Below are 26,107 nucleotides of genomic sequence, written 5' to 3' on the forward strand. Positions count from 1 at the left end.
GAAGAGGGATGGGTGGAGTGGAGGGTAGGGGAGGAGAAGAGAAGAGGGATGGGTGGAGTGGAGGGTAGGGGAGGAGAAGAGAAGAGGGATGGGTGGAGTGGAGGGTAGGGGAGGAGAAGAGAAGAGGGATGGGTGGAGTGGAGGGTAGGAGAGGAGAAGAGAAGAGGGATGGGTGGAGTGGAGGGTAGGGGAGGAGAAGAGAAGAGGGATGGGTGGAGTGGAGGGTAGGGGAGGAGAAGAGAAGAGGGATGGGTGGAGTGGAGGGTAGGGGAGGAGAAGAGAAGAGGGATGGGTGGAGTGGAGGGTAGGGGAGGAGAAGAGAAGAGGGATGGGTGGAGTGGAGGGTAGGGGAGGAGAAGAGAAGAGGGATGAGATGGGTGGAGTGGAGGGTAGGGGAGGAGAAGAGAAGAGGGATGGGTGGAGTGGAGGGTAGGGGAGGAGAAGAGAAGAGGGATGGGTGGAGTGGAGGGTAGGGGAGGAGAAGAGAAGAGGGATGGGTGGAGTGGAGGGTAGGGGAGGAGAAGAGAAGAGGGATGGGTGGAGTGGAGGGTAGGGGAGGAGAAGAGAAGAGGGATGAGATGGGTGGAGTGGAGGGTAGGGGAGGAGAAGAGAAGAGGGATGGGTGGAGTGGAGGGTAGGGGAGGGAGAAGAGAAGAGGGATGGGTGGAGTGGAGGGTAGGGGAGGAGAAGAGAAGAGGGATGGGTGGAGTGGAGGGTAGGGGAGGAGAAGAGAAGAGGGATGGGTGGAGTGGAGGGTAGGGGAGGAGAAGAGAAGAGGGATGGGTGGAGTGGAGGGTAGGGGAGGAGAAGAGAAGAGGGATGGGTGGAGTGGAGGGTAGGGGAGGAGAAGAGAAGAGGGATGGGTGGAGTGGAGGGTAGGGGAGGAGAAGAGAAGAGGGATGAGTGGAGTGGAGGGTAGGGGAGGAGAAGAGAAGAGGGATGGGTGGAGTGGAGGGTAGGGGAGGAGAAGAGAAGAGGGATGGGTGGAGTGGAGGGTAGGGGAGGAGAAGAGAAGAGGGATGGGTGGAGTGGAGGGTAGGGGAGGAGAAGAGAAGAGGGATGGGTGGAGTGGAGGGTAGGGGAGGAGAAGAGAAGAGGGATGGGTGGAGTGGAGGGTAGGGGAGGAGAAGAGAAGAGGGATGAGTGGAGTGGAGGGTAGGGGAGGAGAAGAGAAGAGGGATGGGTGGAGTGGAGGGTAGGGGAGGAGAAGAGAAGAGGGATGGGTGGAGTGGAGGGTAGGGGAGGAGAAGAGAAGAGGGATGGGTGGAGTGGAGGGTAGGGGAGGAGAAGAGAAGAGGGATGGGTGGAGTGGAGGGTAGGGGAGGAGAAGAGAAGAGGGATGGGTGGAGTGGAGGGTAGGGGAGGAGAAGAGTGGTGAGGAGTGGAGGAGAGGTGAGCGCAGAGGAGAAGAGAGGATAAGTGAAAGTGTAGCGGAGGAGAGGAGATCACACATACAGCAGGTGTGTGGGCAGACAGTAACCTGGTTTATACAAAGACGACCAATGTCATCATCAGAGAGGCTGAAGAAATTAAACATCACATCCTCCTGACAGGATTAAATCTGCCTGACTCCCCTGGCTCACCGGTCTGCTCTGTTTTTCATCTCTGTATTTAATCTCTGTGTTTCATCTCTGTAGAGCAGCAGGAGGAACAGGCTGTGTACAAATGAAAGGCTGTCGAGGACGGATGTGGAGATTTGTTAGACAGATGTTGAGTAAAGGAGGAAGGGAAATTACTCTTAAAGGGTGGACACTGGGTGCTTCTCTTTTCTCCTCCCTCCTTCCCCTCTTTCCTCTCCTTCTCTTCATCCATCACTCTATCACCATGTTCTTTTCTCTCTTCAACCTCCTCCTCCATCATTCAATCACTCTTTCTCTCCTCCTCCTCCTCTGCTATTACTCTATGTCATCCATTTATCTAGTTTCCTTGAGGAGCTTGTAGGGGTCAGAGACACTGTCTGTTTCCTTTCTCTGGCTTTGCTCACCCGAATATATTATATTAGTCCAGAGCAAATTTCAAATTAATTCTTTGGTAAGCTTTGGGCTTATCTCCTAACCTAGGCCTAGATTTCCCCACAGTTCTTATCTAGAGGGCCAATGGCTAGCTTTGGCAGTTGCAGCTGGCTATTCTTAGGGCTCTGGTTATGGCTATGGCTGCTCAGTGAAACAACCTGTCCTGATTTGTCATAGACGCTTGCTAAAAAACTTTCATGAGCAAGCCTTCCTTCATGACAGGCCTTTCTAAAATGGTATAGAATCAGCTTGATCCCCTCTGTCAAAGATGCTTTGACCTTCTTTTTTGGTATTGTTAACAAACATGCCCCCATAAGGAAAATGAGAATAAAAAACAGGTTCAGCCCCTGGTTTGACTGTGGTCTTGCAGAGTTACTCCACCTCAAGAATTGCATTTGGCGAAATGCTCGGCACACTCATACTCAGACTGACTGGCTCAGCCTGAGAAATAAGTGCACTCAGGCTATCCGGGAAGGCCAAAGTTAGTTACTTTAAAGTTCTCTCTCTGTGGGTCTAACCCCAAGAAGTTCTGGAAAACGGTTAAAGACCTGGAGAATAAACCCTCCTCCTCACAGCTGCCCATGTCCCTTAAAGTTGATGATGTGGTTGTTACTGACAAGAAGCACATGGCTGAGCTCTTTAATCACCACTTCATTAAGTCAGGATTCCTATTTGACTTAGCCATGCCTCCTTGCCCGTCGAACATTTCCTCATCTCCCACCCCTTCTAATGCGACTATCCCCGATGCTTCTCACTCTTTTTCCCCTGCCCCGCTACAAAGTTTCTCCCTGCAGGTAGTCACTGAGTATGATGTGCTAGAGGAGCTCCTGAAACTTGACCCCCCAAAAACATCTGGGTCAGATAGTTTAGACCAGGGGTGTCAAACATACGGCCCGCGGGCCGGAACCGGCCCCCAAGGAGGTTCGATCAGGCCCGCAGGATAATTTGAAAGTGGAAAAAATGCATAAAAGACATGGAATTAATATTTTTAATTCGCTGCAATTCATGGATTATCCGCTAAGGGGCGCACTCTTTCCATCAGAGTAGAAGACAAGCCGCATCACTGAGACAGACTGAAAACAGCAGACGGTATCAATGCGCCATCTGCTGCTTGTTACGACGTTGTTAATACCTTGGTCTCTACCTCTCCGCTACACCCTCATTAGCCAAAATGTCGTTATCCAAACGGAGAAAAGTAGATAAGTTTTAAAGTTTTGTGCCTTTGTACAATCAGTGGGATCAGTTGCAATGCATATTTGTGAATGATAAAAGTAAATTGCACATTTGTCTAAGGAAATATGAGGTGTTTCATGAAATGTTTTGTAAAAGGATAGTTCATTAAATTTCAATATTTTCCTAATGTTCTTGTGCTTCTTTACACCAAAACAAAGGAAAGACATGATATTTTGGTTATTTATAGCAGAGTATGGTATAATTTTAATGGTCCGGCCCACTTGACATCTCCCTAGGCCGTATGTGGCCCACGATGCGAAATGAGTTTGACACCCCTGGTTTAGACCCTTTCTTCTTTAAGGTTGCTGCCCGTATCATCGCCAAGCCTATCTCCAAACTTTTTAGCCTGTCTCTCCTTTCTGGGGAGGTTCCCATTGCTTGGAAGGCCACCACAGTTCGTCCTTTATTTAAAGGGGGAGATCAAGTTGATCCTAACTGTTATAGGCCTATTTCTATTTTGTCGTGTTTATCAAAAGTGTTGATAAAACTTGTCAATAATCAACTGACTGGCTTTCTTGATGTCTATAGTATTCTCTCTGGTATGCAATCTGGTTTCCGCTCAGGTTATGGATGTGTCACTGCAACCTTAAAGGTCCTCAGTGATGTCACCATTACCCTTGATTCTAAGCAATGTTGTGCTGCTATTTTTATTGACTTGGCCAAAGCTTTTGATACGGTAGACCATTCCATTCTTGTGGGCCGGCTAAGGAATATTGGTGTCTCTGAGGGGTCTTTGGCCTGGTTTGCTAACTACCTCTCTCAAAGAGTGCAGTGTATAAAGTCAGAAAATCTGTCAGCCACTGCCTGTCACCAAGGGAGTACCCCAAGGCTCAATCCTAGGCCCCACACTCTTCTCAGTTTACATCAACAACAGGCAGTAGGCAGTAGGAAGCTCTCTCTTCCATTTATATGCAGATGATAGTCTTATACTCAGCTGGCCCCTCCCTGGATTTTGTGTTAAATGCTCTACAACAAAGCTTTCTTAGTGTCCAACAAGCTTTCTCTACCCTTAATATTGTTCTGAACACCTCCAAAAGAAAGATCATGTGGTTTGGTAAGAAGAATGCCCCTCTCCCCACAGGTGTTATTACTACCTCTGAGGGTTTAGAGTTTGAGGTAGTCATCTCATACAAGTACTTGGGAGTATGGCTAGAAGGACACTGTCCTTCTCTCAGCACATATCAAAGCTGCAGGCTAAAGTTAAATCTAGACTTTGTTTCCTCTATCGTAATCGCTCCTCTTTCACCCCAGCTGCCAAACTAATCCTGATTCAGATGACCATCCTACCCATGCTAGATTACAGAGACATCATTTATAGATCAGCAGGTAAGGGTGCTCTCGAGCGGCTAGATGTTCTTTACCATTCGGCCATCAGATTTGCCACCAATGCTCCTTATAGGACACATCACTGCACTCTATACTCCTCTGTAAACTGGTAATCTCTGTATACCCGTTGCAAGACCCACTGGTTGATGCTTATTTATTAACCCCTCTTAGGCCTTACTCACCCCTATCTGAGATACCTACTGCAGCCTTCATCCTACACATACAACATCCATTCTGCCAGTCACATTCTGTTAAAGGTCCCCAAAGCACACACATCCCTGAGTCGCTCGTCTTTTCAGTTCGCTGCAGCTAGCGACTGGAACGAGCTGCAACACTCAAACTGGACAGTTTTATCTCAATCTCTTAATTCAAAGACTCAATCATGGACACTTTTACTGACAGTTGTGGCTGCTTTGCGTGATGTATTGTTGTCTCTACCTTCTTGCCTTTATGCTGTTGTCTGTGCCCAATAATGTTTGTACCATGTTTTGTGCTGCTACCATGTTGTGTTGCTACCATGCTGTGTTGTCATGTGTTGCTTCCTTGCTATGTTGTTGTCTTAGGTCTCTCTTTATGTAGTGTTGTGTTGTCTCTCTTGTCGTGATGTGTGTTTTGTCCTATATTTATGTTATTTATTTATTTATTTTAATCCCGGCCTCCGTCCTCGCAGGAGGTCTTTTGCCTTTTGGTAGGCCATCATTGTAAATAAGAATTTGTTCTTAACTGACTTGCCTTGTTAAACAAAGGTTAAATAAAAAAAAAGTGCTAGCTTGCTCGAAAGCTCCTTATAAAATGATCGACTTCAGGAATTCATCTGGTTTGTGGATTTAGAGATTATTGAGAAAATTGTTCTCATGTCATCAAGTGCTGCCAGGTTTATCCCCCCCACTCTGTTTTTAGACTGAGATCACTGACTGACACTGTGTCTCTGTTCTGTCTCCAGAACCAAGAACACACAGTTCTGTTTAATAAAGTATTTTTGCACACCGTCTGTAACTTTCCATTGTTAATCTGAGACGATGACATTTACAAAGGAAAAGGGAGTCTGTCTATACATGTAGGTTCTTTCTTCTGATTACAATCCCACTCCCAAGCTTTAAACTTTTGGCCTTGTAATACAAGCCTTTTATCAGACTTCCAGAAATTATATTTGACCTTCCTTATCCCAGTGTTATAGATATAGAATGTATTCACTATTTCACTTCTACACTTTTTCATTCACTTTACCAGTTATATCAGTCCAACATTGTCCGGCATCCAGGACTCAACATATTTGTATGCTGAACACAAAAAGGTGTACTTTTACTTCTATGCATTGTGGTCCTCTGAACAGTGACTATTCACTGATGCTAGGACAGAACCAGAGGCCAATGTTGTTGGCACCTGATAGTCTCCATCACTCATGTCTTGTTTTGCCCGTGGTCGTGGAACATTGGAGAATGGCCGGCCATTCTCTTTTTCCTGTCCAGTCCAGTCTGCCCCAGACAGACAGAATGTGCATAGATAGCCGTGCTGAAAGCCAGACAGACACAGGGCTTAGCGAGCACAAAGGAATCTGCCTCCATCTACACTATTCACCCCCAGCCGCCACACTATATACCCCCCAGCATACAGCCACCACACAGCTCAACAAAGCTATGTTACCTGCAATGCCCCTGCTTAATAGACCAATAGACTGACGGTGCTACAACAAAAACTGTTCCCCATTGACAAAAGCTACCGGGCATTCAGCAGCCATCTTAGAACTCAACCCAGCCAACCACTGTGTTTTTTCCACCGCATAAAAATGCACAGACTATCTTTTCCCTGATCTTTTTGTTCTTGAGAGCTGGGATGGCTGACACAGGGATAGCTGAGCCCGGCACTGAGAGGGTTTATGCCTGCTCTTTGCTGAGCTTGCAATTGCAGGGGAGGGGTTTCGGCCTGCGTCTGATTGGCTATGGGATTTCCTGGGAGGATTTGAAAACACCCAATGGGGAGGGGCCACCGAGCGGATTAGGTCATGCTTTTTTTGTAAGCGGAGTGACATCATGGTCTGTGAACTGCTCTGCCCTAGGGTGAAGGGTGTCTGAGGGAGACGGCAACGAAGGAATGATAAAGAAGAGCGGAATGACAATAAGGGGGTGCAGAGAGGGGGCGGTTGGTTGGGATTGTGATGAATGTGTCTCATTTTGTTGGTTATCGTCCTTGTGTGGGTGTCTCTCTCTCTCTCTCTCTCTCCTCCAATAATGCTCATCCTTACCTCACTACACATCCTTTTACTGGTTAGTAGAAGGGAAACCCTTACATCCATCCTAACCATCTCTCTGTAGAATCTACTCTCTTCCCAGCGCTCAAATATTGTTGAAATTATATTATCAGAACTGGTTGTAATCTGAAAGAACGCCATAAAATAAAAGTGATTTCCTTTTCCATGTCTGGTTGGAAAGATTTAACTTTTTTTTTGTTCCACTGAAGAAGATTGGTAGAACTTGGCCCCCTGCCAGGAATTCCCCCCTCTATCCCTGTCTTGGTATTCCCTTCCAGTGGGAACGTTACTGGCTTGTTGACAAGATGTGAACAGTAGAGGTGTCTCCCTGGTCTCCCTGATGCTGTCGTGTCCTCATCTTGTTTTCCATTACATACTCTGTCGCTCTCTCTGTATATCTTTCTCTCTCATTCTTTCTCTTTCTCTCACCCTCTCTTTCTCGGCCCCCTCTCATAAGACATACAGTGAGGGAAAAAAGTATTTGATCCCCTGCTGATTTTGTACGTTTGCCCACTGACAAAGAAATGATCAGTCTATAATTTTAATGGTAGGTTTATTTGAACAGTGAGAGACAGAATATCAACAAAAAAATCCAGAAAAACGCATGTCAAAAATGTTATGAATTGATTTGCATTTTAATGAGGGAAATAAGTATTTGACCCCTCTGCAAAACATGACTTAGTACTTGGTGGCAAAACCCTTGTTGGCAATCACAGAGGTCAGACGTTTCTTGTAGTTGGCCACCAGGTTTGCACACATCTCAGGAGGGATTTTGTCCCACTCCTCTTTGCAGATCTTCTTCAAGTCATTAAGGTTTCGAGGCTGACGTTTGGCAACTCGAACCTTCAGCTCCCTCCACAGATTTTCTATGGGATTAAGGTCTGGAGACTGGCTAGGCCACTCCAGGACCTTAATGTGCTTCTTCTTGAGCCACTCCTTTGTTGCCTTGGCCGTGTGTTTTGGGTCATTGTCATGCTGGAATACCCATCCACGACCCATTTTCAATACCCTGGCTGAGGGAAGGAGGTTTTCACCCAAGATTTGACGGTACATGGCCCCGTCCATCGTCCCTTTGATGCGGTGAAGTTGTCCTGTCCCTTTAGCAGAAAAACACCCCCAAAGCATAATGTTTCCACCTCCATGTTTGACGGTGGGGATGGTTTCTTGGGGTCATAGGCAGCATTCCTCCTCCTCCAAACACGGCAAGTTGGGTTGATGCCAAAGAACTCCATTTTGGTCTCATCTGACCACAACACGTTCACCCAGTTGTCCTCTGAATCATTCAGATGTTCATTGGCAAACTTCAGACGGGCATGTATATGTGCTTTCTTGAGCAGGGGGACCTTGCGGGCGCTGCAGGATTTCAGTCCTTCACGGCATAGTGTGTTACCAATTGTTTTCTTGATGACTATGGTCCCAGCTGCCTTGAGATCATTGACAAGATCCTCCTGTGTAGTTCTGGGCTGATTCCTCACCGTTCTCATGATCATTGCAACTCCACGAGGTGAGATCTTGCATGGAGCCCCAGGCTGAGGGAGATTGACAGTTCTTTTGTGTTTCTTCCATTTGCGGATAATCACAGAAACTGTTGTCACCTTCTCACCAAGCTGCTTGGCGATGGTCTTGTAGCCCATTCCAGCCTTGTGTAGGTCTACAATCTTGTCCCTGACATCCTTGGAGAGCTCTTTGGTCTTGGCCATGGTGGAGAGTTTGGAATCTGATTGATTGATTGCTTCTGTGGACAAGTGTCTTTTATATAGGTAAGAAACTGAGATTAGGAGCACTCCCTTTAAGAGTGTGCTCCTAATCTCCGTTCGTTACCTGTATGAAAGACACCTGGGAGCCAGAAATCTTTTTGATTGAGAAGGGGTCAAATACTTATTTCCCTCAATAAAATGCAAATCAATTTATAACATTTTTGACATGCGTTTTTCTGGATTTTTTTGTTGATATTCTGTCTCTCACTGTTCAAATAAACCTACCATTAAAATTATAGACTGATCATTTCTTTGTCAGTGGGCAAACGTACAAAATCAGCAGGGGATCAAATACTTTTTTCCCTCACTGTAGGTCATATTTCCTCATAGTCACATGCTTGGTGTGGGTTGCAGTCTTGCCGGCAATACCCACTCACAACAACAGCAAGCACTGTATGTAATATAGACACAAATTACCAAGCACTGGATGTAAAATAGACACAAATTACATTTTAGATACTAATCAGCCAACTGATTAAAAACACATTTGAATTTGTTTATAAAATACATCAGCATTCAATAGACATGCTAACTAATTAATCATGTTGTCTCATTTATTTAGTGCAATTTATTGCTCGTTCAACTGTGGATTGTGGAATGTTGATTTATTAACCATACGGTTTACTGTATGTCTGACATCTTTTAGATGTATGGAATTGGACAGAGGAAGGATCATTGGACACGCAAAATAGATTATTCTGTGTTTGTGTGAGAGAGAGATGGGAGGCTACATGTGTGGCACATGATTTCTTGCGCTTTTCATAATGCTGCATCCTAAAAAATATTTCAACCTTAAAATCGGTCAACACCTTGTTGGAGGTTCTCTCCTCTTGTCCTCTCCTCCCCTGCCCAGTACAGAGAGCCCTTCCTGTAGACATGACCCACTTCCTTCAGAGGTGTCTCTGCCCACGTCATGCCATGACCTCTGTCATCCAGACAGAGAGAGAGGATGGCCAGACTGGCATTTTGAAGAGTCCCACCAGAAAGTCTGATTGTTACATAGACTATGTCTTTTAGGTTACGGTGAACATTCTATAGTTTGCACGGTTGACTTGTGATGCCAATTTTTGTATTAAAATGTCATCTCAAGCAATACTCCATTCAACTCAGTGATGTGAGGGGTTATCAGTGGAATCAACACATTGTATGTGATGTGAGTGCTGCAGTAACATTAATCCTAGAAACAGAAAACACAGTTTACAGTAATGCTATTTTTAGTTAGAGACTATGGTACTGGTTGACCAATAGATCACAAGACACAGCTGAGATGGCATGTTGGTGTAGGAGTTAGAACCACTACCTATGTGGGAAACTGTCCAGCTGTATGTCTCTGTCCCCTGGAGAACTGGGGAAACCACTGTGTGTCTACTCAGTCTGAAACTTTTGTGGGTGGGCTTGTATTACTATTCTCGTGGCTACTGGAAATCCCCAGAAGTCCCCACAGGAAAAGTAAAATATAGAAAATTATCCCTTATGGGACGTTTCCCACGAGGACAAATTCTCTTTTAAGCTTAGGGGTTATGTTTAGGGTTAGGGTTACTATTAGGGTGAGAATTAGGGTTAGGTTTAGGGTTATGGTTAAGGTTAGGGTTGGGGTTAGGGGAAATATGATTTTGAATGGAAATTAATTTAAGGATAGTAAAACATATATGCTGTGTGACTCCTCCTGATCAATACCTCTATCTTTAGCTAAATCAAAGAGTGACCTACCGTAGTGAAAGGTCAAATTGGCATACTTTTATTAATGTAAACAAACACAATTATTATATTCATTAATCTTTTGCTTTGATATCCATTTAAAATCATTGGAAGCTGTTGATCTTGGTCAGATATTGACCTGGGTCAAGTGGTTTGCATGGTAAAGAAGCGGGCCAGCTCCAGGTAAAAGCAACATACGCTGGTCGCTTAGGGGCCCTTGTCCGCTAGGAAATTAGAAATTAGCCATATATATTTTTTGATTGGTAGTTAGTCTAGCCAGCTATTTAAACTTGTAGTAATCATGGCACGCAGGGCATGTGCCCAGGGGCCCTGACCTCCAGTGGGCCCCAATTGATTGTGTTAGTCATTCTCACGCAGATATGATATTAACATGGCATTAGTCATGGCAAAATGTGTAGAATTTGGGGAATTTAGCTTTAAAGGCCCCCACCAAAGGGCAATGCTGGCCATATTTCAACGGAAATTCCTGTCCTATAACAGAAATTCTCGTTTAGGTTCCACCGCCAAAGAATGGTGCAGGCTGCTAATATATATTCATGAATTGGGGGTGGGAACGTTTTCCAGGTGGAGTGGAGAAATAACAACAAGTAGTGCACTGACAGCTGTCAGTGTAGATAGCGAGCATGCTAACCTTATCTAGCTAGCTAATGTTATCTGTTGTTGCTACACCGTATTAAACAGATTCGCCAGCTGGCTAGGCTATGGCTGGTTCTGGAGCTGGATTTGTCATAAGCATTTAGGGAAAACTTCGCCACAGATGGATAGGGGAAACCAGTATATTTGACTTTGCCATCTATTGTTATCTCCAAAGTTTTGGCATGTTCCATAAATTGCAACTACAAATCCGCCATAGATATAAAAAGAATAAGATGACGCTCCGGTAATATGGATAGCCTAACTGTACTGCCTAACCGTGCGAAAAAAGTATGATAATGTATGCTCTCACTACTGTAGGTGGTTTTGGATAAGAGTGTCCACTAAATGACTAAAATGGATTATGATAATTTGCTGGTAAAAAGTGGAGGTGTAAAAACATAAGTTTGCACCCCCTATTTTAATTTGCTCCATGGCTCAGGCGTCTACTGCGAAAAGCTGTTTGGTTCAGCCAAAGGTCATCTATTATATTGCTCAGCTCAGTTGCGACTCATGAAAGAAGGACTTTGCAGGTGTTTCTGATTTAATAAATAATGACATGCTGGTGGGTGGTAACATTCAAATAAAACCAAGCCCTGATAAAAAAATGTAGATTGAAAAGTATTAGCATGTAATATCATAGAGAAAACGCATAGCATTGTCACGAAAAATTTCCGAAGTTACCGCTTCGGATTTCCCACTTCAACCCCAAATATATCATACTTTGACTAAAACTATGACTTATTGACTTAAATTGTTGTGCAACATCATGGGTAAATATGGGCATTGTCTTTCAGCTCATGTGGGCATTTTAAACTGATAAAAATTCTCCCCAGGAGAATTTGCAGGATTTGCAGGAAATTAGCTGTAAAACTGGAAAAAAATCCTCTCTGCCCCATGGCAAAATGAGTAGAATTGCATTCATGTATTATACATAAATTGCTACGTTTTCTCTCCACCCCATGGAAAAATGAGTAGAATTGCATTCATGTATTATACATAAATTGCTACGTTTTCTCTCCACCCCATGGAAAAATGTGTAGAATTGCAGGAAATTTACTCCACCGTCAAGAGAGTGGCCACTAAAATGTTTTGCCGCGGGGTGACAAATCTCACGTAGGGTCCCCAAAAGGCTGTAAATAAGATACAAGGAGTTTGAAGATAATTCAAGTATACGAACATCAGTCTAATGCGATAATATCTGAATCTATTATCATCACTGTGATCAGAGTCAATGCTATGCAAAAAAAAATAGGCAAACTAGTTGATTACACAGAGTGTTTATATATATATATATTTATTTTTTTATATATATACTGTCACGTTCCTGACCTGTTTTCTCTTGTTTTGTATGTGTTTATTGGTCAGGGCGTGAGCGGGGTGGGCATTTCTATGTGTTGTGTTTCTATGTTGGGTTAAAGGGTTGCCTGGTATGGCTCTCAATTAGAGGCAGGTGTTTGGCATTTCCTCTGATTGAGAGTCATATTAAGGTAGGTTGTTCTCAATGTTTGTTTGTGGGTGATTGTCTCCTGTGTCTTTCGTGTCTGTGTATGTGCACCACACGGGACTGTCTTGGCTGTTCGTTCGTTTGATGTAGTCTGTTCCTGTTCGTGAGTTCTGCGTGTAGTTATGTAAGTTCCATGTTCAGGTCTGTCTACGTCGTGTTTGTTATTTTGGAATTTCCAAGTGTTTTCGTATTTCGTCTTCGTGTTTCTATAAATATAATTTATGTCTAATTACCTCGCTGCGTATTGGTCCACCGATCCTTCTCTCCTCTCCTCGTCCGAGGAAGAGGAGGAAGACGACAGCCGTAACATATACAGTATATATGAAGTGAATGGATTAGTTAATTTTCTTCTCACTTTCTCTATGAATCCGGTGTTTTGGTCAAACAGTTGTCTCTGTATGAATACAGTGTTTTTACCAGTCTGTCTCCCTGTCTCTATGTGAGTGGTGATTTAAAATTACATGGGTTTTGCTGGGGGGGGTCAAGGATAATTAATTGAATTAATTAATACATTTTATTACAAGGCACTTTGGCTGATTCCATTTGGGAATAAAGGGGTGAAAGTGGGGTCTCCAGATTTTGTGACCCACCTCTCCCCCCTTTGGATGTTTCTATTCTCCAAGGTGGTTGCGGCTGGGTGTCTGGCATCTCAGAATCTGGGATCTTTCCTAGTTGCTCGTCTGTTTGCTTGTGGAATAGTCATTTGTCAGCCTCCTGTTCATCTCTCTTTCCATCCTTCCACTTCTCCCTCAGCTCATCCCTCCTTTCAGTGCCTCTCTCTCTCTCGACCGACCGACCGACCGACCGACCGACCGACCGACCGACCGACCCTGATTACAGAGCCCTGGGGACCTGTCACTCAAATCTCATATCATCATGTAAAAACCCATCTATCCCATCCTTTTGGCATAGCTCATCTCCCTGCCTCTACCGTCCTTTCTCTACGTCCTTTAAGCGCCTCTTCTCCCTGTCCCGACATATCCTTTCCTTCTATCTCTTTCAGCAGAGCTAAACTTCTTTTCTCTCTCATCTCCTCTGCTTAACTCCACCCGTACGCTTCCAACAGCATGTCTTCCCTCCTCTCTTTTTTATCCTATCTCTTTTCTTTCTCTCAATGCTTTCAGCGAACCCTGCACTTAGCTAACCCTGTGCTGCGTGGGCAAGACAAAAGCATGACCATTTGATATGAATAGATATGAGGTCTGCCTGGTAGTTCATATCAGTATCATATCCAGTGAACACTTTTCTCTGTAACCATTCCTTTGGTTCAGATCATCATTTTGTCTCTGAATATTTTGGTTATGTGTATCTGACATGCAGCCCTTAATCTCATTCTGGTCTTCTCCACAGGCCATTATGCATTACTCATCTCACGTTATCACGTCTATATTTACCATTGTGTTTTCTCTGTGGTTGATGGTGGGCCACTGGGCCAGTTCAGCCTGTTCATGTTCAACATGTAGATACTTTTGTATATATAGTGTATGTGAACACCTCTTTAAGTTAGGGGATTTGGCTATTTCAGCTACACCCGTTGCACACAGCCATGCAATCTCCATAGACAAACATTGGCAGTACAATGGCTTTACTGAAGAGCTCAGTGACTTTCAACATGGCACGGTCATATGATGCCACCTTTCCAACAAGTAGGTGCGTCAAATGTCTGGCCTGCTAGAGCTTCCCCGGTTAACTGTAAGTGCTGTTATTGTGAAGTGGAAACGTCTAGAAGCAACAACGGCTCAGCCACGAAGTGGTATGCCACACAAGCTCACAGAATCATCTGTCCTCAGTTACAACACTCACTATTGAGTTCCAAGCTGCCTCTGGAAGCAACATCAGCACAAGAACTGTTCGTTGGAAGCTTCATGAAATGGGTTACCATGGCCGAGCAGCCGGACACAAGCCTAAGATCACCATGTGCAATGCCAAGCATCGGCTGGAGTGGTGTAAAGCTCGCCGCCATTGGACTCTGGATCAGTGGAAACGCGTTCTCTGGAGTGATGAATTACGCTTCACCATCTGGCAGTCCGATGGACGAATCTGTGTTTGACCGATACCAGGAGAACGCTACCTGCCCCAATGCATAGTGCCAATTTGGTGGATGAGGAATAATGGTCTGGGGCTGTTTTTCATGGTTCGGGCTAAGCCCCTTAGTTCCATTGAAGGGACACTACAGCATACAGTGAAATTCTAGACAATTCTGTGCTTCCAACTTTGTGGCCACATTTTAGGGAAGGTCCTTTCCTGTTTCAGCATGACAATGCCCTTGTGCGCAAAGCGAGGTCCATACAGAAATGGTTTGTCGAGATCGGTATGGAAGAACTTGACTGGCCTGCACAGAGAATTGGACCGCCGACTGCAACCTGGACCTAATTGGCCAACATACTTGGCTGAATGGAAGCAAGTCCCCGCAGCAATGTTCCAACATCTAGTGGAAAGCCTTACCAGAAGAGTGGAGGCTGTTATACAGTGCCTTTGGGAAGTATTCAGACCCCTTGACATTTTCTACATTTTGTTACGTTACAGCATTATTCTAAAATGTATTAAATAAAACATTTTCCTCAGCAATCTACACACAATACTCCTTAATGACAAAGCGAAAACAGGTTTTTTGACATTTTTGCAAATAAAAAAACAAATACCTTATTTACATAATTATTCAGACCCTTTTGTATAAGACTCGAAATTGAGCTCAGGTGCTTGATCATCCTTGAGATGTTTCTACAACTTGATTGGAGTCCACCTGTGGTAAATTCCATTGATTGGACATGATTTGGAAAGGCAAACACCTGTCTATATAAGGTCCCACATTAAAGGGTCTGAATACTTATGTAAATGTCATATTTCATGTATTTAATTATTATACATTTGCAAAAATTTCTAAAAACCTGTTTTTGCCTTGTCATTATGGGGTATTGTGTGTTGATTGATTTGAAAAATGTTTTCCTTATCAATTTCAAAATAAGGTTGTAATGTAACAAAATGTGAAAAAAGTCAAGGGGTCTGAATACTTTTCGAATGCACTGTTACAGCAAAGGGGGGACCAACTCCATATTAATGCCCATGATTTTGGAATGAGATGTCCATACTTTTGGTCATGTAGTGTATGTCCCCCCCACTTCTAAAACCACAGTTGCGCCCTTGGTGTATAAGAAGTAGTTGTACTGAACTCAGGGCAAGCTCTTAGTCATCCAGCGGGGTATTTGGTACAATGGGTTAGAGAGTCTCTCTCTGGGTCTTTCAAACAGTTAATCCTCTTATGTGCCCCCTGTAATGCAAACACGCACGCATGCGCACACACACACACACACACACACACAGGCATTGACGTGTGCACATACAGGCACAAATCCAAAGGGTATCCCACAAACACATACACTCACACTTTTACTCGCATGTAATCCTACTACTATTGCCTGCTACTGTGGGTAACATATTCATATGGTGTTCTGCTACAGTTATGCTACAGTACAGTTCAGCGCTACATGCCCTTCCCTGATAAAGTGACCAGCTTGGATTTAGCTCGATAGCATTGAAGCCCTTTGTGTACTGATATGCCTGTGTGTGTAGAGAAGGCCCAGGTATGACTTTGACTCTGCAGGAGGCTGCAGGGACTCTGCAGTAGAGAGGGGGAGGTGCAGCTGGAAGACGGGACTGCTGACTAGGTAGAGTAGTGTGGCTGTGATTGTCCTCTGGCTACCCTTGACCCATTTCTGCCTCCTATCGTCACACCACATGCTCAGCATACTGCATGCAGCAGGATCAGGGTCTAGTAGTGGGAGCTCTGTCTTTGACCGTTACACTCACATGTTCACTGTGTGTTCAATTCAGTGTGTACATGTCAGTGTTTGTAAATTGAGTGTCTGTGTGTGTTTCTGCAGGGGTGCATGCATGTGTGTCCTGGATAGACTTAAAGAAGACTGATGATAACCGCAGAAACCCATGGGAAATTATCTGTCCACTCCAGTGCCTGCTCTATCTGTTCCACTCACTTTCCCCCCATCATCCTCTACCTTACCCCAATGCCCTCATCCCCACTCCCCTTCTGGTCCCGTTCCCATTTCACTCTCCCTAGGCCTCTCTCCCCACAGTCCCCAGGCCCCTAAGATTCATCTGTTAACATTACACCCCACACCCTTACCCCACTGTCCCATCTCCTTTCCCCTCCTAGGCCTCTGGTCTGGATGTACTGTAGCCCAGCAGAGGGGCAGCAGATGGGGATTGATGACCAACAGTCCCCCTGACTCCCCCAGGTCTGTTCCTATTGATCCCTGGCTGTTTGGCAGAGGAAGGCCAGAGGAGACAAGGGACCAGGAAGGCTGATGGAAGTGTGTGTGTCTGTTTGTCAGAGGAGTCTGATGGGAGGAGCTATAGGAGGATGGGCTCTTAGTAATGACCTGAATGGAATCAATGGAACGGAGTGTTTTATGTATTTGATACCGTCCGCCTATAGTTCCTAACATCAGCCTCCTCTGGTGTGTGTGTCTCTGTGATTAGTGACTGTGTTGTCGTCTGTGTTGTCATCTCCTCTCCTCTCCCCTTCACTCCTCAGTACTCACCCTGTCTATCAGTCAATGATCTCTATCTGCCTGACATCACTACCCATTCAGCTCTGTCCTGTTCTCTCCTCTTCTCTCCCTGCGAGAGATATCTCACTATCAGTTCTCTTAATGTACTGTTACTGACAGCGGTAGGTCCATTCCTTAAGATCTCCACATGCAGATAGCCCCTTATGTCTATGATATAATTAATCAGTAAGGCCCGAGGGGGTGTGGTATATGGCCAATAAACAATGGCTAAGGGCCTGGAATACAGCCCTTAGCCGTAGTATATTGGCCATATACCACAAACCCCTGAGGTGCCTTATTAATATTATAAATTGGTTACCAACGTAATTAGAACAGTAAAAATAAATGCTTTGTCATACCCGTGGTATACGGTCTTATATACTACGGCTGTCAGCCAGTCAGCATTCAGGGCTTGAACCACACGGTTTATACATGTGGTTATATATCTGAGATGTTTTATTCTAAATCAAATGTTATTGGAATGTATAAAATCACTTTTCAACCGTAGTAGACATTATAATGGTGATGTAATGTTTACCTTGGCATTCCCCTGTGTGTGTGTGTGTGTGTGTGTGTGTGTGTGTGTGAAACTAGTTGTGTGGATCAAAAGCCACTGGATAAACAACCATGTTGTTACAGTGTGTGTTGTTTGGACAGCATTGACATGTGTAGGTGTCTGTCATCACATCTGTGTTGTTTCAAACCCAACACTGTGACTGGGTCTGATCTGTGATCTCACTTTGGTCTAACACTTAATGTATGTGGGAGTGTTGCTTTAGTCTTAGTGGTTAAGGAAATGTAACTTTCATCCCTTTCAGATCTCTGATGCATTATCTGTTGCATTACCTTCAGTAAGACACATGTCAGTGGTTTAGCTCGTTGATGGCCTCTAATCAGTGGGGGGACCCTGAGGGCCTTCTAGTCCTTCAGATAATTTCTTTTAAATAAAATGTTGCTTTAATTTCAACTTAATATTTGTAATAATTTTTAAGATCTTCTGATTTCATCTCTTCAGTTTGTGTTGGAAAGAGAATACTTTCCCTGGGTAGAAAAATCTAGCTAGCTCAGCCAGCCATTGGGTAGGCCTTCAGAAGCTTTATTAGAGCAGAAATTTGGAGTGACAGGTGAATGAACCAATCACATTTGGGTGCAATGGGTGGGACCATTTGGGGAAAAAACATGAAGGCCTAGACATGTCACTACTGATGAGCCAATAGTGAGCAGTAGGCTAGTTTCCCCATGCTTTTGTTGTAGTCTGTGTGACAATGGCGGCAACTGTAGCAGGTGTTATTGAGGAAGATGTGGTGGCTAATTTGTTAGCAATCTTCATTTTCAAGACTAACTTTCAACGAGAAGTTAAATGTTGTGCAGAGGGGGAGGCCAAATCCAGCACTGTCAGGATTGGTGCAAGGAGGAAAGAACTTTTGAAAGGCATTTTCAAGCTGACAATTATAAGTGCTATCCATAGATGACTGTGTGTGATCAACCAAGAAGTTTTAGTGCTGGGATTGTCTACAAGAAGTCAACCTGGGCCAGTACTGGTTTCAAAGACCTAGCCAGTTTTATGAAGTCAGCTCTGCCTAATAAACTTACAAACATGCACATAATTCCTCTCGCTCTCCTTGTTCAGATGCTGTCAGTGCAGTGCCTCCCTGTCCCACTGGTACTATCAGAAGGAGGGCCGACTCTTCTGCAAGAAGGATTACTGGGCCAAGTTCGGAGAGCTGTGCCATGGATGCAACGACCCCATCACAACCGGCCTGATCATGGTAAGATAGTCTTCCGCCACAAACAGCACAGTAACTAGATCCTCCTGACTACAGTACTAGAGATCCCTCTCCTCTGTGTCTTCACCAGTCAATCTCTCTAATCAGCCACAGACTTGATACGACACTCCTGTTACAGTCTGTCGGATATGGTTTCCCCCAACAACATCCACACAGAAACACTGGTCTCCACTTTACAGAACCTGTAATTATACCGTATGCTTTACACATCCCTGTAAGCTTTCCAGGGAGAGTCATTAACTGTTGTTTAAGTAAAGAGAACAGTCTGAGAGGAGAGGTGGTGAAAGGACATGTGGAGGATGGACATAGTCTATGATTTTCCCTTCTCTGATAAGGGGTGTTGTGTTGTTCTGAAATGGATTGAATAACTTTACTAGTCACTAGAGCAGGGGTCAGCAACCAGACAGATAATATTAAATCTTCCGCCAAGAGTACTTGGAAATATGTCAAAGTCTACATTGTGAAAAAGACACACCTGTCTGCTTTGCATAAAGAGCAGATAAAAACGTGAGTGTAGCCTGTGAGAAATAATGTTAATTGTGCGGTAACCATTTGCATTCTCCCCAACAGCAGCATGTCACACTTTGAAATGTGGTATATTACCATCATGCCATTTGAAGTGGGATTTCACCTGGTTTTTCTCTTTAGTATATCAAAATGGGTGAAATATTGCGGTGACTTAATCCATGTTTATGAGCTATGTTATGTTCAGTATGCCATAAGGGTTGCCCACGCAGACAGATAGAAATGGAAATAGGTATTTTGTATTGCAAATCAGCCGTAGGCAGGCGGCATAGGCGGCACATGAGTCTCAAGTTTGGGGAAGCTAATTTTCACCATAAAAATGCACTTTTATAATAAAGCATTCCATTCATCATCACTTTTGCAGACTTATGTAAGATAGCCTACTATTCCTAATGTGATGAGTAGATTGGATAGTCATAATTTAGGCTAATAATATAACTCAATCACTGTTTGCAAAAAAAAGACTGTTAAATGCATGGCTGAGCACGTAGAGTAGGCCTAAACTATAGGCTACAGTGCCTTCAGAAAGTATTCATAGCCCTTGACTTATTCCACAGTTGGTGTTGTTACATGTGTATACTAGACAGCACAATGTGCAGTACAAGACTAGGGACTCGGTTTGTTTCACTTTAACAACAAACTACCTAGTTAGATAATAAAAGTTTACAGTAGTTTTCCTATTCATATCTGGATCCTGGGACGCAGTTCGCGTTAACGCTGGGACCGCTGATATATGTCCCAGGATCCGTGCTCAAACAAGGTGGTACTACATTGCCGAAGCAGCTAGCCTAGCTGCTAGCTATCAAGCTAGGCAACCTGGTCTACTATTGCCGGATACCAAGCACGCTAAGCGGTTAGCCCTTGTGGCTAGGGCCGCACTTCTATTTGTCTCGGGTTTTAGGACTACTGATTTCCAGAGTTTTCTACTGCCGGCGTCTCTCATTTCATGGAGTGAATAGTGGACTCGTCCTACTATTAGTACTGTCATGCCTCCGAAAAAAAGACAAGGATCACATCTCTTCTGGGCAGGTACGTGAACTCTTGGAGAAGTAGAATGTTTTCTTTAAGTAAATTATACTTCAGCAGGAAAATAACTTTAAAAGCTTCGTACAAATGATCATGGAGTCTAGACGGCTGGACTACCTTACTAAAGATATACAAGACATTAAAACAAGCCTTCAGTTCACACAGAAGGATGTGGATGTATTGAAGACCACACAGGATACACTTTCCAGAAACTGTTCCTCTATGCGGAATGAAATCTCCACAGTCAGGGAGGGCCTCCAGAACATGTCTGGGAAGGCAGAATGAAATCTCCACAGTCAGGGAGGGCCTCCAGAACATGTCTGGGAAGGCAGAATGAAATCTCCACAGTCAGGGAGGGCCTCCAGAACATGTCTGGGAAGGCAGAATGAAATCTCCACAGTCAGGGAGGGCCTCCAGAACATGTCTGGGAAGGTGGAATGAAATCACCACAGTCAGGGAGGGCCTCCAGAACATGTCTGGGAAGGCAGAATGAAATCTCCACAGTCAGGGAGGGCCTCCAGAACATGTCTGGGAAGGCAGAATGAAATCTCCACAGTCAGGGAGGGCCTCCAGAACATGTCTGGGAAGGCAGAATGAAATCTCCACAGTCAGGGAGGGCCTCCAGAACATGTCTGGGAAGGCGGAATGAAATCACCACAGTCAGGGAGGGCCTCCAGAACATGTCTGGGAAGGCGGAATGAAATCACCACAGTCAGGGAGGGCCTCCAGAACATGTCTGGGAAGGCTGATTACCTGGATGGACAATCGAGGAGAAATAATATTGTAACAGATGGTATCCAGGAGAGCCAAAGTGAGACATGGACTGAATCAGAGGACAAAGTTCGAAAGCTGTTTTCTGAGGAGCTACAATCGGATCAACATGTTGAACTGGAACGTGCTCACCTGTCTGGGAAGCCAGGGGTCTCTAGTGGTGCCAATGGTGGTACCAATGGAACCAGACCAAGGCCAACTGTAGTGAAATTCCTCAGGTTCAAGGATAAGCTTGCAGCCCTTGAAAAAGCAAAATGCCTTAAATGGCCCTTCATCTTCATCATCTCAGATGCAGTCCGTCAAAGAAGAAAGGAACTAATACCAGCTATGAAGGGTGCAAGAGAACGAGGTGACATGGCATATCTGAGGTATGACAAATTGATTGTTCACCCTCCCTCCCAAGGTGTTAGGAGGAGTGACAGACACAAGTAATTCCAGCCACACACACACACACACACACACACACACACACACACACACACACACACACACACACACACACACACACACTGACTGAGTATCTCTCTCTCAGATTCCAACTTCTGATTCATGTGTGGACATAAATACTGTAAATCTACCAAAGAAAGGTCTGTTAATTGATCACTTGAATATATGCAGTTTAAAAGGAACCACCAGCTTTCATATGTTCTCATGTTCTGAGCAAGGAAATTAAACGTTAGCTTTCTTACATGGCACTTTTACTTTCTTCTCCAACACTTTGTTTTTGCATTATTTAAACCAAATTGAACATGTTTCATTATTTATTTGAGGCTAAATTGATTTTATTGATGTATTATATTAAGTTAAAATAAGTGTTCATTCAGTATTGTTGTAATTGTCATTATTACAAATAAATAAATCAAATCGTCCGATTTTTGTCCTCCAATAATCGGTATCGTTATCGGCGTTGAAAAATCATAATCGGTCGACCTCTAATACATACAGTACCAGTCAAAAGTTTGGACACACTCCAGGGTTTTTCTTTATTTGTACTATTTTGTACATTGTGGCTTGGTCTTTTACCAAATAGGGCTATCTTCTGTATAACCCCCTACCTTGTCACAACACAACTGATTGGCTCAAATGCATTAAGAAGGAAAGAAATTCCACAAATGAACTTTTAAGAAGGCACACCTGTTAATTGAAATGCATTCCAGGTGAATAGCTCATGAAGCTGGTTGAGAGAATGCCAAGAGTGTGCAAAGCTGTCATCAAGGCAAAGGGTGGCTACTTTGAAGAATCTCAAATATAAAATATATTTTGATTTGTTTAACACTTTTTTTGCTTACTACATGATTCCATATGTGTTATTTCATAGTTTTATTTGTCACGTACACATGGTTGGCAGTTAATGCGAGTGTAGCGAAAAGCAGTAAGATCTAACAAGTAATCTAACAATTCCCCAATAACTACCTAATACACACAAATCTAATGGGGTGAATGAGAATATGTACATAAATATATGGATGAGTTGGATGCGTCCGTGTATCTATGCGTCCGTGCAAGTATGTGTGTCATTACACTCAGCCCTCTGCAGTGCAAGCTCAGTAATGAACAACCCACCCAGTGGAGGTCAGCAGAGTCCAAAGTGAATCAGAGATGGCAGCTAGCGCTCACCCTGCCCTGCCCTGCTACATGCTACCCATTACCTAGTCCTCTACAGGGCCAGATGTATCAGTCACATTCCCATTTCAGCGCAAAGACACCAGCTATTGATTGACGTTTGACCGCGGTTCAGTTCAACCAAGACGGTCAGGCAATCACGTTATCACAAAGATGTCAGACCAATGGTGTTATAGACAGACGGACTGACCAACTGAACTGTATGGCAGACAAGGTCAATTTCCTCTGCTTATTTTCATCCCCTGCACTCTGAACGTGTGGCGTGATGCAGTCCAATCCCACACTGCCCACCCTTGGCATCCGGCCAGCCAAACAGGGCAGACTGCATTTTTCTTCAGGCCACATTTTGCATCCTCTGAAAGAGGGTAGTGTTTTGGTTGTTGGAGCCGGGACATAGAAAGCACTCTAAAACAGTGTGATGCAATGTGGGTATGACTCACAGTCTGGCTGCTGATTGAAATGTTAAATTGATTTGGTCGTTTGGGTAGGAGAAGAGAACGGCATGAATAGAGACATTTCTCACCATGTCACTGTGACTCTGCCTTCGATGAGTCTAGAGCCTCAGAATGGATCATTGAGAAATTATCAATTTCTCAAACAGCTTAGTTTAATTCCTTCCGCTCTGGTATAGTGTTGCAGTGTCCGGTGGGAGTAGGTAGGCTATGCCCCTGCAGGTATTCTAACGGGGTCTTCATGACCCCAAGGCAAGCATGACAACCACAACTCCAAGAGAATTAACTCCCTTTGGTGGTTAATAATACATTTGAAGGCCAGGATCGTTTCAGTATTGTTATCAGTGGATGGATATTGGGAAATAGACATATTTTCAAGATACTTTACAGTACATGAAATGTCCCTCCATTACGGACAATCACAGTTTAGCAACATCTTATAACAACTCCCACTGGTGTGAGAGCACATTGTTTAGGTGGGATTAGGGTTGTTTTCTAAGTGTCTCATAATCATCTCTATAGTATCTGTTGGGAAAGACACTCACTTTCAGACATTAAGACTGTAAGATGTTCAGTTTGTGACCATGGTGATTGAGCAATAGTCAGTGAACGAAAGTGTCAGATTGAAGTTTGGGTGGAAGTTGTTTTGTTTGTGTCTGATCAGATATGCCTGGGGTTTGTTGGAAAGTAGGCTAGAGTTACTGTAAGGGTTTCAGCATGTCAACATAGAGGTTGAGCAACAGTGGTAGCAGGAGTGTGTGTGAAATATAGAAAGGGGGCTTAGCAGGAAGGAAGTGTAAGGTTATAGTGAGATGGAATTGACTTACCATGACCTCCCTGCCTTGTCTTGTTTGCCTGCCTACAATGACTTTGTCAACATTTTCCATCCCACACCATAGGATGGAGAGATCTTTGCATTTTCACACGTATCCACGCACAACAATATGAACTTCAACCTGGTCTGACACTTTGATGAGCGTCTTCAATGAGAACACCATCATTTATGACATTTTTGTGACATTCAATATTATTAGCTTTTTATTGGGGGTTTTCCAATGATGTTATATGTCGTGGTACATTTACATTCCTCCCCAGTAGAAACCTGTTTCAAACAACTTCACTTAAAAATGGAAACCACCTCCATGGATTTTTTTTTTCTTCCCCTACTAGTGAAATTTCCCAAACATGGTGTGTTATGTGACTGGTCTCAGTGGGTTGTCTTTGTTAGCTTCAAACAGCTACATTTTAGTCCTCCACAAAGCTACATTTTGAAGGAGAGCATCAATAACATTGTCCAGCACTTGTCTCGTCCACCACCGACGTCTGCCTGTCTTCCCTCCTGAAGACACAGGCTCTCTGTAGTGTCATTTTTTACTCCTTTTTTAAAAAACTTTTTGTCACTCCTTAGGCTGTCGTAGTGCAGAGAGGAAGGAACGGATTCTATGAAAAAACATGACTACCAGTGGTTTTCAGACTGCTCTATCCATTTGGTATTTTTATTTAAACTGTCTGGTTTGGGTTAGTATGGATACTTCTTTGAATGAGTCAATCAGTTGGGTAGTAACCTTTTTACTCCTTGGTAAGAATTAGCCTCTCTACCAGCCCTTTCAGATATAGACAATAAAGCTTCATAACAGTCAGCCAGTCTTGCCGCCTGGTTAGTTTTAGCCTAGATGCCTTATTAGATTTGGCTGTCTGGTTGTGACCGCCTGGTTACATGTAGGTGATGTGACTGTTCAATGGACCAGTTATCTGTCCTGTCACCTTTTGGGTGGTTGGCAGGGCTGCTCTGAAGCATTCAGGCTGCATTAGACTGAGTCTGAAATGGAGCCATATTCCCTATGTAGTGCACTACTTTTGACCAGGGCCCATATGTGCCATTTCAGACACATCCTCAATCGGTTGTGTGTGTTTTTGATGTGAGGTCCATCAGACACTGCAGATGCCCCGGCCTTTCTCTATTAACATCTGCCGAGTCAGATGGCCCCAGGCAGCAGCTGGTATAAGAGAGTGGGGGGAGAGAGGAAGGGGGGCGAGCGATGGACTGAGGTGAGAGAAAGCGGGAAAGTCCGACACAGAGAGAAAAGGTGAGTAAGAGAAGGAGAGAGCTAGAGAGATAATAGAGTGAGCAAACAAATGGGACAGCAGGGATAGTCATCCAGCCTGAAACCAAGATCGCTGTCTGTCTGTGACTGTAGCACCTGGACAGGATCACTGATGCTACAGTCCCTAAATAACATGTAAACACACCCCCGCCACGCCCTGGCCTGGTCTGGCACTCCACAATGGTCACTGTGTTCAGCAAGTAATCACGTTATCATGTTATGGTGTGATGTGGTGATGCGTTATGTTCCTCAGCTTCATGTTTTACATTTAAAGAGCAGAGAATATTAACCATTACTGGGTTCTTAAAGGCACAATCTGGGATATTTACAATGGCCATTTCAATTAATGATATACATGTAACTGCCAATAGAGTTCCTTTATGTTGGCAGTTACCTGTAGGTTACCCATTTGATTCTTGAAGAACAAAAAATGTATAACAGCCTCATGAGCTTAGTACAACTGTCTTACCCTATCATAACCCCAATTCTAAGGTTTTATTACCTCATTATGGTGTTGAGTTTTGGTCATCTTCCTCTTAGGTCTTTGATGTTCCAGGTGGTTTGTACAGTAGATTGCGTTTAGGTTTTAAAAAGTATGTTTGTACTCTAATCTTCCAATATGTGCTTTTACAGATGTAGGATCTTAATTTGATCACCCAAGAAATGTTAAACGTGTAGTTTATTTGAGGTTTAAAAAGGCTTCGGAATTTTGTAATTTCCACTGAAATTTCAGACTTGATTTTCCCATATGAAAAATGTATCAACCCCTACTAAAATGTCCATGAATTATAATCCACATTTCCTGTTGCTGCAGG

At 44.0% G+C, this 26,107-nt stretch overlaps 1 protein-coding gene across 4 annotated transcripts in view; it reads left to right on the forward strand.

Annotated features, from left to right (window-relative positions):
* LOC139548831 (LIM domain kinase 1-like) overlaps positions 1–26,107 on the forward strand; it is a 74,881-nt gene that overhangs the window by 22,571 nt on the left and 26,203 nt on the right. For all 4 annotated transcript variants that reach the window (XM_071358698.1, XM_071358703.1, XM_071358701.1 and 1 more), the window contains one exon: positions 18,634–18,772. In XM_071358698.1, the coding sequence (XP_071214799.1) occupies positions 18,634–18,772 (139 nt within the window). The remainder of the gene's footprint in view (positions 1–18,633; positions 18,773–26,107) is intronic.

The sequence above is a fragment of the Salvelinus alpinus genome, chromosome 22 (assembly GCF_045679555.1).
Source record: "Salvelinus alpinus chromosome 22, SLU_Salpinus.1, whole genome shotgun sequence".
NCBI lineage: Eukaryota > Metazoa > Chordata > Actinopteri > Salmoniformes > Salmonidae > Salvelinus > Salvelinus alpinus.